At 44.4% G+C, this 20701-nt stretch overlaps 1 protein-coding gene across 1 annotated transcript in view; it reads left to right on the top strand.

Annotated features, from left to right (window-relative positions):
• The window catches only part of stk32a (serine/threonine kinase 32A), a 121967-nt gene that overhangs the window by 69654 nt on the left and 31612 nt on the right, over positions 1-20701 (top strand). Inside the window, exons 5-7 of the mRNA XM_083765279.1 lie at positions 4373-4410; positions 14133-14222; positions 18688-18791. Coding sequence (XP_083621405.1) covers positions 4373-4410; positions 14133-14222; positions 18688-18791 — 232 coding nt within the window. The remainder of the gene's footprint in view (positions 1-4372; positions 4411-14132; positions 14223-18687; positions 18792-20701) is intronic.

The following is a 20701-nucleotide window of genomic DNA, read 5'->3' as shown; positions in this document are numbered from 1 at the left end:
GTGTGCAACTGTGGATTTCCCAAACGAACCCCGTTTGAAAAAAGTAGCCGGGGCGCTCGGATAAAAATGCTTTTTATTAAACAACGCGGGACGCAGCAATTCTAATCGCTGGAGCTGCAACTAACTAACACCCGTGGGACAAATTGTGAGTACTTTATATTTGAATTCCGAATGTTTATATATACGTAAAAGTTGTAAATGTAGCGAGCGCCAAAAACAGGGTGCAGTTAAGTCATGACTGTCATGATAATCATCATGGCAGTCATGTTTCAGGGCTAGATTGAACCCTACAAACCCTCCCGCGCACACAGATCAGCCAACGCAGGGAAGCTGGAAGTACCTTCACTAAAAACGCTGGGACAACGCTCCACACGTCCCAAACGCTTGAACTGATTCAATTGGAATGTGCAATCAATGTGCAAGACAACATTAAGCACTGCACAATAGTCCTGCGGATGAGATTTTTTGTCACCCGTATACGCATATTTATAATCCACCCGTTATCCGACTGCATTAATTAATTATTCCAATATATGAATCTGCAACGCGCGGATTGCGGATGGTTGCGGATTGCGAGATTTTGCCGAGATTTTGTGCGTTTCAAAAGCTATATATTAATAAGCCTATATAGATAGATGCCATTCATTTATTTCCTGCATTATTTCACTCGTGGTTTATCCAATATTAATTTATAATATATTTTAATGACCCAAATCCACCCAAAAATGCGGTTAACCCGCCATCCGCAGGTCTCTACTGCACAACCATCGACCTTGTGTCTGTTCGCTGATCCATTGATGAACATAACCGCAACTCAAAAGAGTTGTTTGTGTAAAGTTTCATGACATTAATGTTCATTTATTTAAATTTTTCGTTTTTTTCTTTTAGGTTTCATGACCTTTTTTCTGGGGTTTGGAAGCCTTTTGAGCTTCAATTTAAACAGGCAAAACAGTGAAAACAGTGACATCTGCTGGCAAATCCCATTGATATATATGGGATTTTCGGGCTGTGACATCACAAACAGCAGGAAAACGTGTTTGAGCCAGAATACCTCAGACCACAGAAAATCTACTAAATGTTAAAAGTTCAGGTTTTTTTGGGTGCAATTGAGCTCAGAAAACCAAAATAAATAAATAAGAAAAAATATTTTTATGTCAACAATCCCTTTAATGTCAATTTAAATTAAAGATGACCACTGAATGCCACGAACAACTGAAGAAAATTAGTATAAAGAAAATATCTCGACTACCGTAAGGAAATCCAAGTGGAGAGATACATTCAAATACAAGTCTGTTACAGTGACTATTAGAATCTTTTCAAAGAAGACATTTTGACGGGTAAACACAGCTGAAGGTAATAACATTTACTGTGACGAATTTGAATTTTCTTTGTCTCAGAGAGGGATGCATTGCGTGTGTCTGTGCGCGTGCGTGCGTGCGTGCGTGCGTGCGTGCGTGCGTGCAAGCGAGTGAGCAAGAGAGTGGAAGAGAGAGAGAGAGAGAGAGAGAGAGAGAGAGAGAGCAGAGGGAGGGATAGAAGGAGAAAACGGATGGAGAGAGTGAGAGGAGTCTAAAACATCAGGAGGTGCACTGTGTAGTGTATGAATATCAGCATTCCACACTCAATCGTTTTCTATTTCCTGGTTAGAAGTATAACAGCTGTCATTCTGCAAACTGATAATGTCACGTTGTGCCCCGGGCAGTTTTTATCTGCTGATTTCAACCAACATAACTTCTGCCCCACTATTAAGACGGGGATACATCCTGGATGAATCAGAGAGAGTCCGGTCGAGGCCAGATCAACTTAAGTCATATCACAACTATAGTCAGATCTGTCCCAGAATAAGCTATATTATTTCAACTGGTGAAGACGTCTCGGAAATGACGTAAAGATCATCCCCATAATGGGCTGTGATCTGGCCTATAGTCCTGAACGTCACCGGAGTCACCGGAGAACGTCGTCATGACGTCATCATGAGGCTTGCTGGGATGGTTATCTCTTTCTCTTGCCCACCGCCTGCATTTAACTTAAGCAATGGAATCTTTGAGGCAAATGGCAGCTAATTAAAGGCTACATGGCTGACCTTTGTCATCCGTCTGCCCACACACTGTCCAGGTGGTAGATGAATGGCCTCTTGAGTTTAAATCAGCTTTTCCCGACCTTTTCTGTATCAGGGGCCCCCTTGAAAATCTCAAAAGCATTCACAGCCCACCCACTACTTAACTTTTTTTTTTAAACATTCCTATTTATCGGTATCACAATTTTGTTGTTGTTGACTAAAACATTATTTTAACCAATGTAGTAGAATATCTTAACACCACAATGGCCGTGGTTGGAAATGCTCTCCCTGCTCTTCTACTGTGTAACTCAGTCTCAGATCCTGTGGCTGGGTGGGACACCTACAGGTTGACCAAAGAATACCTCTGGAACGTTATGCCTTCTATAGTAGGGATTAAACTGGTTAATAGTGGTTAAAAGCCATTCACTTCAGTTAAAAGTTTCAGAAAAACACCTCCGATAACCACGAAAGTATGTGAGCTGGAGAACGAGGAGAGAACATTGAAAGGGTGAAAGCCTAGGGATTGATCCTCAGTCCACTCGCCCACCCCAGCACTGGGATCACATCTGCCACTCTCCTCCGGTATCGCTGCAGTTCCCACGGCCTGACCTGCTGTTACACCTTAGCGTTGCATTTGATATGCAAACCTGTCCATGTTCACTAACAACAACGATAATATGTAGATAGTTGGATAGCTAGACTTGTCACAATTATTACATAATTGTTTGCATAATCGTCAATCTTTTCCATGTTGAAAAATTGTGTATATTTTTGGGAAATATAGGCTAAATATTTAAATTGTGAAATGTGTCTGTGATTTCTTTGTATATTATATTATATTATTAAGTGTGCAATTTGTGATTACAAAGCATAAAAGGCAAACAGAAATACAAATTGTAAATGTTCCAATGTTCAATGCATGTTAATCGCAATTATTTGCATGATAATTTATCGTCAACTTAAATTTGAGCACTATACTATCGATAGCCAGCCAGACAGAGAGACAGAGAGACAGCCAGCCAGACAGCCAGCAAGCCTGACAGCCAGCCAGACAGAGAGACAGAGAGACAGCCAGCCAGACAGCCAGCAAGCCAGACAGCCAGCCAGACAGCCAAGATTATATCACATGGCCGGCAGCCAAGTCTGGGCACTAAATGTCAACATAAGACGTCATGTGGCCGATATAAATACATCTTGTAACAAGCTGTAACTCATTTAGTTTCATACAAGAAACAAGCCAGGATGGATAAACGTGATGAACTGAACGCAGGCCAATTCTGTCGGTTCAAAGTCGTGCCGGTTCCTATATCTGCTTATAGCTGTCCAAAGTGCAAACACGCACACACACACACCTGGGCATTTCTATTTGTGAAGCAGATCTTCAACAGCTCTCGCGGTCTCCTGACTCGGTCAGTATGTGTCGGGGAAACCCTGCCTGAGACACCGTGGCATGTACTTTCATTTGCCTTCATTTGAAACATGACAGCAGGCAGTGTGATGTGACTGACAGTCAGATATGTGACGGAAAATCCTAGTCTGAATGACTGATAGCTGTCATTGAGCATAGCAGGGAGACAGAGAGCCTCCTGTGCACTAGTGTGTGTACAGAAGATGAGAGGCAGAAGAAAGAAAGAAAGACTTAATAATAACCTGTGTGTAATGATTATCATTGTGACTTCTCATACAACGGTTTCTCACGCAATATCATATATACGACAGGAAAGGTTTCGCTTTTGACTGTTAATGGTGGAGAGACGCTGAGCGCCACTGTGTCAGGAATCAGGGATTCAGCATCATTAGCTGGCTTCATTTTCTGCCGCTCCGCTCTTTGTATTTATTGTCTTCCTGTGTTTTGTAGATGAAGCTGCTCTAACGTAGCGGCATCTGTGTTTAAGCCTAGCTTAGCGGTTGGATCGTGACCAACATGTCTCAGCAACACCTTGAGCTTGATTGCTTTGAGAGATGACACTGGCGTTCTGTTTGCCTAGTGCCACTTTGCATTGTTGCATTTCCTCTGATTGGGTAAACATGAGGGACAGATGGCTGCCTGACTGTCATGGTAACAACGCCCTTGAGCAAACAGACGTACAACAGTCACAGGACACACGCAATCACATTGAAGTAGCCTGCGTCTTGCTGTTCCTTGCAAATGACACCAAGAGCTGTTTATTACCCAGTAAATGTCATCTGTGGAAAGAACTCTATTATACTGATTGTTGTGTTGTATACGTGCGCGTGCACACACGCACGCACGCACGTAAGATGTAATAGCCAATTAAACTAATGGCACTGTGCCTTTTTTGTTTTTTACAGAGACATCAAACCAGACAACATCCTGTTGGATGAGCACGGTAAGATCTTCATATCATTCACTTCACCAAGACAGACTACTGTAACTATAATGGACATGCAGTCATCTGGCCATAATGGACAGGACAGGCTCGGCCAACAAACTTTGGCCGAGCCCTTGTTACTTTCCAGCCAACTGCCAGAAAATGAATTGAAACCCCGACTTAATGCTTAGTGACCGCAACCACACTGAGATGAACACGCAGAAGCAATTATGGAAAACAATGGAGACGAGTCCATTGCTATGGTCCAAATAGAACCGATAACTTATCTAGGCAAACAAGAAGAATTACGTTAAACTCAATTAGTTCCACTCTGTGCGATTATTGCGAACGCAGTGAGCCACTTACTATGACAGCAAGGGCTGAATGTCTGTGTGTGTGTGTGTGTGTGTGTGTGTCACGCTGTTACACCACCCGCCCGCCACCAGAGGGCGCAGCTGTAGCACACACACACACACACACACACACACACACACACACACACAGGGCGCAGCTGTAGCACACACACACACACACACACACACACACACACAACCACGCACACACGAGCTGCGTTCGCTTCACGCGTTTGCGCGTCTTACTTGTATACAGTAGAACAGTGGTTCCCAACCTTCTCATGGTCCCTGGATCAGGGCCCACTTTATAATCTTGAACGCGTTCGTGGCTCATCCGTCTGACCACTTAAGACTTAACCGGTCAGATGGGTGGGCCACATGCATTTGCACAGCGTCTATTTATGATAAAAAGATTGTGTTCTGGCCTGGGTCAATGGTAAGTTCCTACTTATTGGTACCACAGTGATTGTTCAAGGTTTTATTAAATGTTATATTATTAATACAATCTTAGTGGTAATCATTTGGGGGCCCACTTGCAATGTCCTGACGTCTCACCAGTGGGCCCCTGCCTCTACGGGTTGCAGTAGAAGCGCTGCACTGTGGACAGAGCCGTCGCAATACGCACTGTGAGTAGGGCAACACGCCGAGGGGGCAACAGAATGTGCCAAAAAGCGCAAATCCGACCCTCATAATAAAACTTTATCCGCGGCTCTGCCGTGTAATAATGCACGCCCATGTGTGCGTCCTCACAAACGGCGAAAGTAACCGATCTGCATGAGATAACGCAGCGCTGTTGTCGGGAAGGGGGGGCAGCACAAATAATATGCGAGTAGGGCAACCAAATCGTCAGCGACGTCCCTGACATGTTCAACAGCGTTCAGATCCCAGCAGTCTCGTTACTGTACCGTACATGTCTCCAGACTCGGTCAGTCTGTGTCAGAGAAACCTTGCCTGACAACTGTGACATGTACATTCTTTTGAAACAGCCGGCAGTGTGATGCGAGTGTGACTGACTGAGCTGTGAGGGAAAAGCCTGGTCTGAATGACAGAGGGAGACAGAGAGCCCCATCATAGTAGGATGTAGTGACGAATAACACACAGATAGAAACCGATGGATGGTTGGAGGTATCAGACAGACAGATAGCAAAAGAGCAAACAATCAAAATCATTCCACTCAAATAATCGATTGAGGGCATGCAGGATTGCAGGCCCTCATGTGCAGCGTCCAGAATACAATAATAAAAAAAACAAGTAACATTACACAGAAAAAGAAAGAAGAAGAAGAAGAAAGATGAAAGAGAATAAACAGAATGACAGTTAAAAATTGAATAAACAACAAACTCATCTAAAACCATTACAGTCCCCTAACCATAACCTATATATCCTATACCTATGGGGGAATGTTAGTCAGATATTCTAAATTATTAACTAAATATAATTTCCTGGGCCAGATTTTATCGATGGCTGCCTGTTGCCTAGCGCTGTCATACAGGATATTATACCGTAGCTGTAGTAATAAACCTCAGGCCAGTGAAGGCAGGTCTAAATAAATTGCATCGCCATTATCCAGAATCGGTAGGAAAGTTGATTCAACAATCCTCTTCCAATATGAAATAAAGGATAACTGGCTTTATTTCCATATGAAAAGGCAATATTTTGTCATACATTGTCAGCAGTGTTCCTGGTGTGAACAAAAGCAATGCCAGCACCGGCAGACAGACAAAGAGAGATTGATTATCCTTTATCAATATGTTAATAAAGTGGTTGTGCTGGATGTTATGACAAAGTTGATGAATTTCTTTTATCTCTCTCACTCTCTCTCTGGTTCTTGAACATGGGGTCTGGGACCGCTAGTGGTACTTGAGTGGGCCACAGGTGGTCCCCAGGAGGAAAAACATTAACATCAGACATCAGTTGTGACGTTGTAGATCTGCTATTTTCAAAAAAATCACGAGAGAAATCAGAATTTAAGGATTTAACACAAAAATGTAATGGCGGCATGTGACACAAAATGTGTTCAAATTGCCGTCCATGGCCATTATAATACATATCAGTTTGGGGGTCCTTGACAAGAAAAACATTAAGGAACCACTGCTCTAAAGTCCTGTCCCCTCTCATTCTCACCTTGTTTTACTCAAGTATGTATGTGAGCCAACTGACATCGGGGGATCAGGGCACGGTGACTAAGGAAGGCACCGTTTCTATTTTCGTATTGTTTATTTTATTGAATAAGTATCCAATTGCAAACAGTACAAACAGAGACTCAGAGGATCAGTGGCCAGATACCTGTCAAACGACTTCTTCGGAGTGAGCGATGCCCACGGGCATATCAACAACAAGGAGATCAACTGACCTCGCTCCCCAAAATTCGGCTCAAACACGGGGGGAAATGCATTCTACTATACCCGCCAAAACCTCTATTCTAATCTAATTCTAATCTCTACTCCCTACCCAAACTCAAAAAATGGCTGGCATCAAAATAGAAGTGAGCACAGTTTACAGTTGCTAGTAGCATCCTCTGCCGGCCAGCCCACCCCTCCTTTTAAATATACCTTATTGCGACCGAAGGTCGCAGTTAATATAAAACCTCACCTCACTCACAATCCCCGTCACTCACAATCGTCACTCAATCTTTCACTCACAATCCTGCATGGGCACAATATATTGTGTTCCCTCAGGCGTCTTACTGGTATCTCTTCTATCTTTGACCACTTTCCAGGAAGGAAATCCCTCCTCCTGCAGCAGCAGGGAGTTACATTATTACACTCGGGAAAACTATTTACTCGTGTGCTCGTGTGAGTTGATGTTGCATTGTTTAAATGTCGTGCAGACCCCCGGGTTGCACAGATCTGCCGAGGTAGACCATGTTTGTCAGGGTTATATTTCACACATTCTGTACAAGCACATAGCATACATAATATATCGTTGTTGTCTCTAGAAGAGCATTAATGTGTCTGTCTGTGTGCGTGTCCGTCCGTCCGTCCAGCCATGTCTGTCTGTCCGTCTGTCTGTGTCAGTGGGGTGCGCACGCTTATCCGACAGGTCTGACATGCAGAAATCACCCGTCGCTCCCGACATGCGTTGGTCGGACACGCGTTGTGGCGTGCTTGCGGTTGTTAGGGTAAGGTTTGGGGTAGGTTGTCGGTCTAATGACTGTCGGACTGTTAGTATGTTGGCACTGCCTGTACCGGCAGGCCAAGGAAGTAAATTACCAAATATATACAGCAAAGTATCAATTATCTAAACCAAATACATGTACATATATTTTTGGGGCTGTGAATAATAGTCATCATTGTCATGAATACGCTGTCCCACTGACCCACCAATCACTCTTGCCCAAACATAGTTCAGGGAAGCCATGCTGTTATTAGACCCCGATCTTGTTTTGACTGATTGTTGTTCCTTATTTGTTTTGTCCCTGGTTTTTGTTACATAAGGTCACACAAGGTCTCACGATACATTGTGAGCTTGTAGATCAGCTATTTTGAAATGGCCGAAATGTATATATATATATATAGGACTGAAGTGGTTACTGCATGTTTTGTGATAATAATCCAATGTCATGTCATACCATCAGTCGTAGCCTACAGTAGGTGAGACTAGTGACCTTTGTCAGAGAGGGCTTCTCTCTGACAAAGTACTGTTCTCTCTGTCTGGACTATAGGCACCGACTCTGTGCTTACAGTGGAATCATCTTTTTAAAAGTAGGGCATGTTCCAATGCATTGGCTAGTGGTTAAGATGTATACCAGAACCAAGCATATGCCTACAGGCCAAGGACTGAACGGTGCCAGAGCCTTTCTTTCTGAGCCTCACCCCTACCGTCTCTGTTCCAGTTCTGTCCACCACAGAGCCTCACCCCTACCGTCTCTGTCCCAGTTCTGTCCACCTCACCCCTACCGTCTCTGTCCCAGTTCTGTCCACCAGAGACCTGTGGCCGGCAACCTCTATTTAGCGCCGAGCGGTGACCTGTTTTCAAGTGTAAAGTTGCTCCATAGTCTTTGTTAGATGGACAGACTGTTGATAGTTCCCTCTGGTCCTGCCTCTGCTTCACTCCTATTGGTTGGCGGGGCTCTGAAGTGACATTGACAAGTGCTGTGTTGGAGTTGAAACGGTTTGTACGTACGAGTTTGTTGAGATGTGCCGCGTGCGATGCAATACGTTGACATTTTGGGCCTGAGGGTGGCTGCGGAGGAAATATCATGGTGTCACAAGCAGGGAAGTCTCAAAGCAATCTGGCCATTATATTTTAAAAGGCGTGCGTTGTATTTTATTATCCCCACCAGGCCGGAGCGGCTGAAGGCGAGGTATTATGTTGTCATTCCTGTGTGTCCACACAGTGTGAAACATTGAATGCACACTTGCAGTAGGCCAGGGAAGAACCTCCGACCCTAATATTTCATGGTGGTATACAACAGATCGGGTATAGGCAACCGGGCCTGGAGGGGATCTGCGGAGAGTAATTATCTAGTTTGAAATCAAATACAATGTGCTCAACTCGTGTTTATCTTTAACCCATTTTGGGCGGGAACCCCTTTTGGTGTTAGCATTATGTTATGCTTTAGCTATTGAAAAATAGCAGATCTACAAGCTCATAGCTACGAGCTACGAGCTTGTAGGTCTGCTATTTTTTTTTAATTCAAGAACCACTGACATAGAAACATAGCTTTTTCAGAAAACTGTCAGGATTTAGAAGACATTTTTAGAATCTGATCTCAGGTCAGAATGGGTTAAGGTAGCATACATGATATAATATATCATGTATGCTACCTTAACCCATTCCATATTATATATGAAGAAGAAAGACTAAGACAGCACTATGAATAGACTTGTAATTGCCACATGGACGTCTTGAGGCAAGCCACTCTTCTTCAGTGTAACCAATAGCTACAGGCATAGCCACATGGGGAAGCCGTTTAGACCAGGGGTCTAAACTTGTGGTGTGTGTATAGGGGGTGCAGACTAGTGCAAGCCCCCCTCCTGCAACAGAGAAGAAGGAAACACTTCATGCCCTTCAGCACCATGGACAGCAGCGTTGTCACCAAGACTCAACAGTACAAGTTGAGGGAGCTGTTTTAAGCCAAGCGATGTATGCTTTACAGGAAATAACGACATACCCCGCCTCTCTGTCTCTGGTGTAGGCAGCAAAAACCACGCCACGTTGAAATCGTTATCTTTGATTGATGAACAAATTTGACACAATGAATTGATAATCAAGCAGATTACAGAGCATTTTTTTATGGCAGAATATATTTAGAATCAAGTGCTGGGATGGGGATTTTATGAGAATACGAATGTGTCACTGTGCGCACAATGTTGCAATATATTATAATCCCATAAAGCCGATAGCTCTCTCTCAGAGTTATTAGGGGGCCTTGTAATTGAAAGGTTTGAGAACTTGCATTAATATAGATCAGATGCTCATGAGGTGAGACTTCCTCTAGACTCCACTGTCCTGAATGTGTCTGCAACGCAGCGGGTGGAGATGGGCACGGGGACAAGAAGAGAGGGATGGAGCGAGGCTGGAGGGAAGAGAGGCAAACAAAGAAGTGATGAGAAGAAACCCTGTCAGGGGGAGAAGAAGGAAAGGGTAGGGTGAAAGGGGAGCAAAGAAAGGGGGAAAAAAGGAGGGAACAGAAGAGAGGAAACCCACTCAACCGAAGAATTGCTATGCGGCAAGACAAATTGTCAGGAGTGCATTGTTCTTTTCCAATCTCTCTCTATATCTCACACGCACACGCACACACACACAGTCACACACACACACACACAGCTCATTAGCGGGTGCTCTGTATGCATGGCAAAAATGTGTGGCCATCTTGATCTTGCGGCAAGGTGAAAGAGAGGTCATTGTTTTGACTTTGGAAATCAGTTCTACTGGATTATTGTGCAAAACCTATTGAAACTCTGTGTTGTAAACTATACCCATGCAGTTACATTAGGCCAGCTTCAATATTAGCTAAATATAAATTAATGAATTATATATATTTTTTTGTAAATGCCATTATTATTATTTATTTTTTATAACTTTGTTTATTGGTTTTTTTCACAGAAGCATTATTGAAATACTGAGTTTGAAAAATAATAATTAACATTAACAGCTTCTTCTTCTTTAAATAAACCCCACAAGTATGACATAAAAGAGTAAACACATTGAATTTTCACCCGAACAGAAAACAAGACAAACAAACCTTAAATACAAGATCAGTAAAAGTTGAAAAATAAAAGGCAGACAAAAACAGACAAAACAACAGTACACAACATCCTATATATAAAAAAATCATAGGTACATGATACATCCATAATCCAATACAATACAATCCATACAATCCAATCACAGTATAAGCTACTTTTAAAACAAAAGTCCAGCAGACCTCACTCATCCCCAAGCAGAGACGGATTCAAATTCTGAATGAATTGAAAGAATGGACCCCATATCCTCCCAAACCTATCGGAAGAACCATTCAAAGAGTGTCTAATCTTCTCCAGTTTTACACAGTACAAGGTGTCCCTAACCCAATGAGTGTGAGAAGGGGAAGTGGGCGATTTCCAGTTGGTCAGAATTAGTAAATGCCATTATTAATCAATAATCCAGTCCTTTAATATTAACTGGAGGGTGTTCCAGGTGAAGTGGGCAGCATTGTATATCAGTCAGCAGCAGAAAAGCTTGTAAGTTTTTATAGATAAAACTAAACCAATAATAGGTATGTCTGCATCGCATCCATATACACACAGTATGGCCAATTAGATTTAGCATTAGAATGTAATGAATAATGACAAATTATGTGACAAATTGCAAGACACAATGAATGACACATGTGTCCAACGACCGCGAACATTGGGCAGAACACTCATATACAACAAGTCACCACAGGCAAGATGGCTGTGGACACATTGCTTTTCTTTGGGAGGTTATTACTTGGATTTTTTGGGTGGTAACTCTCTCACATTGGAAAACAGTTTTCCTATACAGTATGTATTTTTTAATACCAACTTTAGTTGCTGCAGGTGGGACTGAACAACATCAAATGGACTGTAGTATGCCAAATGCCTGTACAACAGATGATGAATAGCAATACATATTATTGGCAGCATAAAAATGGTACACTTATTACATTTTCACAAAGGTTGTTCCATCTGGACACATTGCATGTCTGAGAACACAAGCATGTTGCTTGATTAGACACACCAATGTGGTGGAGCATATTGACCAAGGCACTGTGGTCAACTGTATTGAACCCTTTCAAAAATATCAATAAAAGAGTGCAGCACAGGTTATTTCTATTGCCTCGATGTTGCCGTTTGTTATTTTAAGCAACCGTCCCTATTTTGGGCATCAGCAAAGACTTTCAAACAAAAGTAAGCAGATCTACAAGCTTTTAGATCAGCTATTCATCATATGAGCTTTGATGAAGTTTACTAGGGGTTAAGTGGTTAATGGCAGCAGTGACAGTGCTGTCTCTGAATCCAGATTGGCTAAAATGGCAGTTGATCGCCGAGAAGCTTTTCAAATATTCTTGCTAAAATATACAGTTTGGAGATTGGCCTGTAATTATTCACATTATGGGTTTCGACCCCCCACCCCCACACAAAACACAATGATGTGTTTCCATTGACACAAATTCCAACCAGGTCGTGTGCGTGCGGCCATATAGCTAAAACACATTGAACAATGTGTCGCATTTTCATTTGAACTCATTCAATTCTGTTCAGTTCATGTGTTTGAGTGAGCGGGAGAGGGATCCCCTGTGGCCAGCAGGAACAATCTGGGTGAGGAAATGAATCAGACACATCACGGTCACCCCTCCCTCAACACGCGCAGTTGAAGTGCCCTTGAGCAAGGCACCTGACCCCCAAATGCCCATAATAGACTGTGGCTAGGCACTGGGCAGCTCCCAAGTGTCAATGTGTGTAACGGTTTGACTTTGAAGCAGGGCTTTGCTCAAAAGGCCTCAGGGCCCACTTGAAAAAGAAATCTGAACGTGATTTACCCTGGTTTAAATAAAGCGCCCAGAAAACTAAAACTCCCCATGGAGGCACTTGGGACAGCAGGCACACACGGGGAGCAGACAGGAGGAGTCAGGAGATGGACCTGTCGGCAACAGGCAGAGCGCCTGGAGGCGGGAGCACAGCAGAGCGTCAGGAGGGATCAGGAGGGATCAGGAGGGAGACCTGTGTTGCCACACAGTGAGCGAATATAGAGAAGATAAGTCGTTTCCCATTCAGGGCTGCAGGAACAACTGAAAATAAGTTCAAAACCCATAGAGTAAGTAAGTAGCCTTGCCAAGCCATGAGGCCCATAGGGGCAGGAGCCTATCTCCTGTTTCTGTAGCGTGAGGCAGCTTGATGTACAAGTACACCCCCTCCCTGGACATGACGCTAGTATGTCGCAGGGAATTACTAGCCTGGTTAATAAACCAGACCCAATCAGCCGTTGGCAAAAATAAATTGCCTGCCGGCGGATTACGGTCTGGAGAGGCTCAATTATACGCCCATTTCCTACACCAGAGAAATGGGGCGGCCAATCGGGACACGGTATGCAATATGGGCGGGCTTTGGTACAGTGACTTTCAATGCTTGAGACCTTTGACTGACAGTAGCTCTGACCAATTGCGTCAAAGAGAAAATGTTTCAACCCGCTCCCCTGGAAATGAAATCCAAGCTGAGCCTCCCCAGACTAATATCCTGCGGTCCGTGCGATATTAGTCTGGTTTATTAACCAGGCTAGGGAATTACCCCCAATCCAACCCTTGATGCTGAGTGTCAAGCAGGGAGGCACTGGGTCCCATTTTTAGAGTCTTTGGTATGACCCAGCGGGGGATCGAACCCCGAACTCCCAGTCTCAGGGCGGACACTCTAACCACAAGGCCACAAGGGGGTAAAGTATAGGCCTAACCATCCAGCTAAGTTCACTTGGCGTTGTGACTGAAACATCAGTGAATTATCACAGACAAAAGGGGGGGTTTGCCGAAATGGTGCCATGGTGCAAATTGACCTCTTCTCACACAAGGCAAATCAGGCAAAACAAAGAGGGGGGGGGGGGGAGGCTTTTCAGGAAAAGATCAGGAAAAGCCAAAAGAAGTGTGAACTGTGAAGAGGTCAGATGTCATGTCTGTATATATTGAGACAGAAATTCACAAATTATCCATTGCCTAACTTGAAATAAATGTATACCACTTCAGGTTGGCACTGGAAACCAAAACATACTGGAGAGGCTTAAAAGTGCACAGGGATGGCAGTGGGAAAATGTCTGTAAAACCCAGCTCCTGTAAGGCGATAAGAAAAAAGCCTTAAATCTGACTGAACTTGGGTAGCCGTGTGATACGGTGGCTGTATGCAGAGAGGTGGAGACCAGTCTCTTTATGTATTTTTTATCTCTGTTCTCCAGGGCATGTCCATCTGACAGACTTCAACATCGCAGCTATTGTCAAGGATGACCTGAAAGCGACCTCTATTGCGGGGACCAAGCCGTATATGGGTAACTACTATTTCTTTATTTTCACACACACACACACACACACACACACACACACACACACACACACACACACACACACACACACACACACACACACACACACACACACACACACACACACACACACACACACACACACACACACACACACACACACACACACACACACACACACACACACACACAATGGATAGCATTTATCCTCAAAGATCATCATATCAATTTCCAGTTATCTATCTCATGACTTTTCACTAAGTGCTCTGGCATCATCAGATCAATATGGATTCAGTCCCAAAGTCAGAATATCGAGATGTCAGAGAGAGAGAGAGAGAGAGAGAGAGAGAGAGAAAGAGAGAGATGCATGTGGTTATCTGTGCGTGCGTGACTCTCTCTCAGTTTGCCAGCTCACAGCATGTTGTGCTGCGACGTGTCATAAGCTTGTAGGTTGTATATTTCCGTTGTGCGACACTGGCATGCAAAGACTTTAAATATACATTTGGCTTGATGAATTGAACAATGTGGACCCTGTTGTAAACAAGTGTAATGCTTAATTGGGTTGTCCACTCACAGTTAACAGTCTTTGTATTGAGTTTGTGCTTGAAATGTACTGTAATTCTACAAACTGTTAATAAATATTTCAATCAATCAATCAAAGCTTTAGAGATACACGTTGGGACGGAGATATAGAGACAGATGGAAAGGCTATAAAAATGAGACTAAGGGAGAGACGTTCTGAGAGACTCCCTCTACAATGTAAAACCGGACAGCGAAAGAGACTCAAGTGAGGCCTGATGAGTAAGTAATCTTTGACCACTAGAAACTAAACAGTTCTCACCGGCCACAATAGATAATTTATAGCCTAACTTATTTCCTGCTGCATAGAAAACAGGAAAGGGAACTTTGGAATCCAAAGCTTCCAGAGGCGGATGTCCCCCTGACACTATTTAAACCATTATTCATGGCAAAGACGCAATTATTTATTACAAAGGCCCTAGGTTGCTTTTAGTTCAATGGAATCTGGAGGATATCCTCTTGAGACAGTCCGATCGCTGCTTCATATTCTGAGTGTTCGTGTGTTGCTGTGCATGCATGCGTGCGCATGTTTGGTTTGAGTTTCGGGGATGTGTGCGCACGAGTGTCTGTCTTTTTCCTTTGTGTTTGCCTTTCTACTTTGTTGTGGATCATGTGAATGCACGTTTTGCATATCTATATAATAGTACAGATCATGCATACGTATCATACACCTACAGAGCAGTTCATAATCATTTTATAGGATGAGATATTTGATATGCTAGGATAGATGCTGATGAAATGTGTATAAAGATGAATACTGCAGGTGCACTGACTCCAAAGAGCCCACCTCAACATAGCTGTGCATGCCCACCAGCATCCTTATTACTGTACATCTACTGTACTAGGTGATAGCCTACAACCTTGTCAGAGCCAGGGGAGAAACGCACTCATGCGGCTGAGCAGATTTCCTGCCCCAGAGGAATATATTCCCTAATGCAGCCATGCCCGTATAATGATCCCTGAGGCTCCATGTGAGAGTTATTCCCATTGACGAGCGACAGCACAGCAGTTTTACTATTATCAGGTGATTGTCAACCTTTTGAATTTCAAGGACCCTCAGTATGATATGCATGCCATAGTCCACCGGACCCTAATTTGTGAAAAAAATGAAAAAATAAAAACGAATTAAAAATAAAATTAGTTTAGTTTACACGACCAAACAAGCAGCATCATCAACCGTATCATCTCTGGAAGGTTATTTTGAGGCAAAGAGAAATAACTATTAGTACACTGAGGATAGCCACAGGTTGACACAGTTGTACTCTGTTCAACCTCCCATGAAAACTATTTATAAGCCTCTCTAGCATCAAAGACCAGAAATATATTGAATTGGGTCTTTGTGACCAAAACACTGATGTGGTTTATTCCACTTGTTGCAGAGGTGATTCAGAGTGAGTGGGAATGTATTACTCTCTCTCTCTCTCTCTCTCTCTCTCTCTCTCTCTCCCTCTCTCCCCCGAAGAGGGAAAGCAGATTGGAGTGCATGTTGTTCTCCGCTCCTCTTTGGCTTTCCTGTCATCATTTTGATAGTGAACGTTGACAGCAGAACCGTGGCCGCGTTCAGAATACTCGTGGGTCTCGCATAACAGCAGGAAGTGATGGATGCTCTGGGCCAACAAGGGTCTGGGAGCTAGACGGTGGAGGTGTGAGTGCATGCCCCCCGCTCGGCTACTGACATATGCTACCGCAGTCATGTTGTCACAGTGAACCAGCCCCTGTGCAGTGTGGGGAGGGAATACACTGTCTGAGACATCCAGAATGGTTAAGAGCTCCAGATAATTGCTTTGAGCTGACACAGCTGAGTCAGGCCCCGTCCCTCTCTGTGTGACCCCCCACCCGGTTGAGCAATGGGTCTGTTATTGTTACAACTGTGACGCTTGTTCTAAAGTGCAGACAACCCGGGTGCTCTTGGTTAGAGTTCAATATGTCGGTGTTTCTCAACGTTGGGGATCAGAGTTACAGACCTGTAAAGGTCCATTTAGACCCCTGGTGGTCCCCAGACCCAACATTTGACAGTGCAATAGGCAGGGCTGGACTGGGACAAAAATTCGGCCCGGTCTTTTTTGCGTGAATTTGGCCCAGACCGGCCCACCACAACCAGCGTGCAGATAGCAGAAAGTCTATCCCCCCGCTCGGTCGAGGCACACACAATACCACCACTTCACAGAACAACATAAACTAGACAAAGTGCCAATCGGCACAGGTCTCCACCAGGGCAGGTCAGGTTGTGGCCTCATGGTGGCGCTATAACAGGCTGTTGAGGAAGATTTGGGCCGGAGGTTCGTGTTGGAGTGGCCTAGTGGGAATGTGGGTGCACAATTTCACGGAAATCACGCGATGTGTTCATGATTTGCAGCATTTTGTTTGAAACTGAGCACTCCTGTGAACTTTGGAAGCCAATCTTAACCAATCAGGATGGAGTCTGATAAATCTGAAAGACCCGTTTCGTTGAATGGCTCTAGAGAGACTGTGTACCAATTTGCGTGATGTTTGGACAAAATCTGTAGGTGTACTGTACAAAAACTTGTTTTGCACAAAGCGGCCTCCTGGTGGCGCTATAACAGGTCGTTCTGGAAAGTTTGGGGCAGAGGTTCATCGTTGGCATCCAGGGAGTGTGTGTGCAAAATTTGGCATCGACCGGGTTAACGGTGGCCGAGATTAGCTGCTCACGGACACACGGACGGACGGACGGACACACGGACGGACACACACACGGACGGACACACGGACGGACGGAGTGCAAAACATACTCTCCCCACATGCCTTCGGCCTGGTGGAGACAATGATACAAACCAACAGACAACTAACTACACAACCCTTTGTAGAGGGTTTATTTGTCACTCACTGATACAGGTATAGTGAAATTATTATGATGGCACTGGCAGAATGGCAGCACGCCCAGACATTTCCTGGTGGCCTGCCGCCTATTGGCCTGCCTGCCTGTCAAAAAAAAAAGGGGGGGGGGGGGGGGGGGTTGTGTTTATTTTATTTTATTATCATGGCGGCCCCCTACGGTTGCGGCCCACCGGGAATATGCCCGGTATGACCTGCCCAGTCCAGCCCTGGCAATAGGTACAATGCCAGGTTAAGGTAGCCTGGGCAGTGGAATGGAGTGAGTATGGTGTAGGGGCCAGGTAAGGACTAAAGACTTTTGATTTGTCTTTTTAAGAGGTTTAATGTTATATACTGTATGTCCTGATACATTAAAGGCTCTTTATTAATATCGTGTTCGTCTGGCGTGTGCTTTGAGTTAGCCTAAGGGCTTCCTTTTCATCAATTAATGTCAAGTGCTTTAAATGGCCGAGATGACTGGAAAGGCACTATAGCACTATGCAGTACATTTACTATTTCTTTGCCACACACGTGGAGGCTGAGAAATTGCCCCAGAGCTTGTTCTGGGGTTGCCCTGTTGCTTGGAGTCTTGGCTCGAGCATCTCTTCCTCCAGTATGGGGGAAGTGGCGAGTTGGCGGTTTGGCAGTTAGCCCAACTCAGAGTAGCGGTGTCCAATAGCGGGCAGGACTCAGGAGGCCATAGCCAAGACAAAAATAGACTCACCATCTCCAGTTTACTTCTCGTATCTGCGTGAACTAAGTAGGCGGACACCTTTTAGGAGACCGGAAGCAGGTTGGAGTCTATTCTTTCCAATTGAAGAGTGAATGTGAACACAGTTGCTGAACCATTCTTTAGCCCCATGGTCACTGAACTAAATATTGGACCCAATTGCCAGGGTTCATGTGGTTCAGTTACATTCTTTTACCATTTGAAAAAGGTTTTTTCAAATACTGTTGTTAACGTGAGTGGCAGTTGTGTCTTCCAGACTGTTGGTTTAAAAAGGTTTCAAGCAAATTTTGGACCAAAGCCATGTGTGGGTGTGTTTTCTTGTTCCATCAGCCCCAGAGCTGTTCCAACCGTTCGAGGGGTCTCATCCTGGCTATTCCTTCGCTGTGGACTGGTGGTCCCTGGGAATCACTGCCTACGAGCTGCTCAGGGGACAGGTACCACACACACTCATACACACTATATACCACGCACACATATACGCGCAACACACTCTTGCACGCACGCACACGCGCAACACACTCTTGCAGGCACGCAAGCACATTTTAGGGAACATCTTAAGAGCAGAGCCATTAACGCCAAGTTTAACTGTATTCCATGTGTTGCAATAAATGGTTAAATCTACTTTGACGACATGAGTGTTCCTGATCCCACAATGTCCATTTCTCAAATTCTACTGTACTTGTGGGGACCTTTGGAACGCACACACACACACACACACACACACACACACACACACACACACACACACACACACACACACACACACACACACACACACACACACACACACACACACACACACACACACACACACACACACACACACACACACACACACACACACACACACCTTATGTCACCTCAGCTCAGCATGGCCTGGCATGCTTCACCGATGTGAATAATACATCCTACATCTTCAACTGTCTCTTCGAATAGCCCCATATGTACAAAAACAGTCACTCCTCAGCATCAGATCTACGATCTAGCCTTGACAAGACCATGACAGTGGTTTAAAAAGATTAAAACAAAAATTATATTCCATTGCCTTCACATTCCTATTAATGTTTCATGTCTTCATGGCCTTAAAGGACAACTAGATAGATAGATAGATAGAAAAGCAAAGCAAATACGTTAACTGACCCTCCCTCCTGATAAAAGAGATAAAACATCTGCAGGAGCTTCCTGCAGATGTTGAAAGAGGCCAGTGTCCTCAGACAGACAGTTTGTGTTGAACACAGTCCCCTGGGGGACTCCTGTGCTGCAGGTCACGGTGTGAAGGGGGAGGTGACAAACTGACATATTGAGCCTATGACACACAGCGTGGCATCCACCTATAGTAGCCTACCCCCACGCAAAGATAAACATCCACCTATAGTAGTCTACCCCCACGCAAAGATAAACATCCACCTATAGTAGCCTACCCCCACGCAAAGATAAACATCCACCTATAGTAGTCTACCCCCACGCAAAGATAAACATCCACCTATAGTAGCCTACCCCCACGCAAAGATAAACATCCACCTATAGTAGTCTACCCCCACGCAAAGATAAACATCCACCTATAGTAGCCTACCCCCACGCAAAGATAAACATCCACCTATAGTAGTCTACCCCCACGCAAAGATAAACATCCACCTATAGTAGCCTACCCCCACGCAAAGATAAACATCCACCTATAGTAGTCTACCCCCACGCAAAGATAAACATCCACCTATAGTAGCCTACCCCCACGCAAAGATAAACATCCACCTATAGTAGCCTACCCCCACGCAAAGATAAACATCCACCTATAGTAGCCTACCCCCACACAAAGATAAACATCCACCTATAGTAGTCTACCCCCACGCAAAGATAAACATCCACCTATAGTAGTCTACCCCCACACAAAGATAAACATCCACCTATAGTAGTCTACCCCCACACAAAGATAAACATCCACCTATAGTAGTCTACCCCCACACAAAGATAAACATCCACCTATAGTAGTCTACCCCCACGCAAAGATAAACATCCACCTATAGTAGCCTACCCCCACGCAAAGATAAACATCCACCTATAGTAGCCTACCCCCACGCAAAGATAAACATCCACCTATAGTAGCCTACCCCCATGCAAAGATAAACATCCACCTATAGTAGCCTACCCCCACGCAAAGATAAACATCCACCTATAGTAGTCTACCCCCATGCAAAGATAAACATCCACCTATAGTAGCCTACCCCCACGCAAAGATAAACATCCACCTATAGTAGCCTACCCCCATGCAAAGATAAACATCCACCTATAGTAGTCTACCCCCATGCAAAGATAAACATCCACCTATAGTAGCCTACCCCCACGCAAA

Source organism: Protomyctophum parallelum (assembly GCF_964188405.1).
Source record: "Protomyctophum parallelum genome assembly, chromosome: 1".
NCBI classification, from domain to species: Eukaryota; Metazoa; Chordata; class Actinopteri; order Myctophiformes; family Myctophidae; genus Protomyctophum; species Protomyctophum parallelum.
Note: the sequence above shows the minus strand (reverse complement) of the source record. Positions and strands in the feature narration are given on the sequence as shown.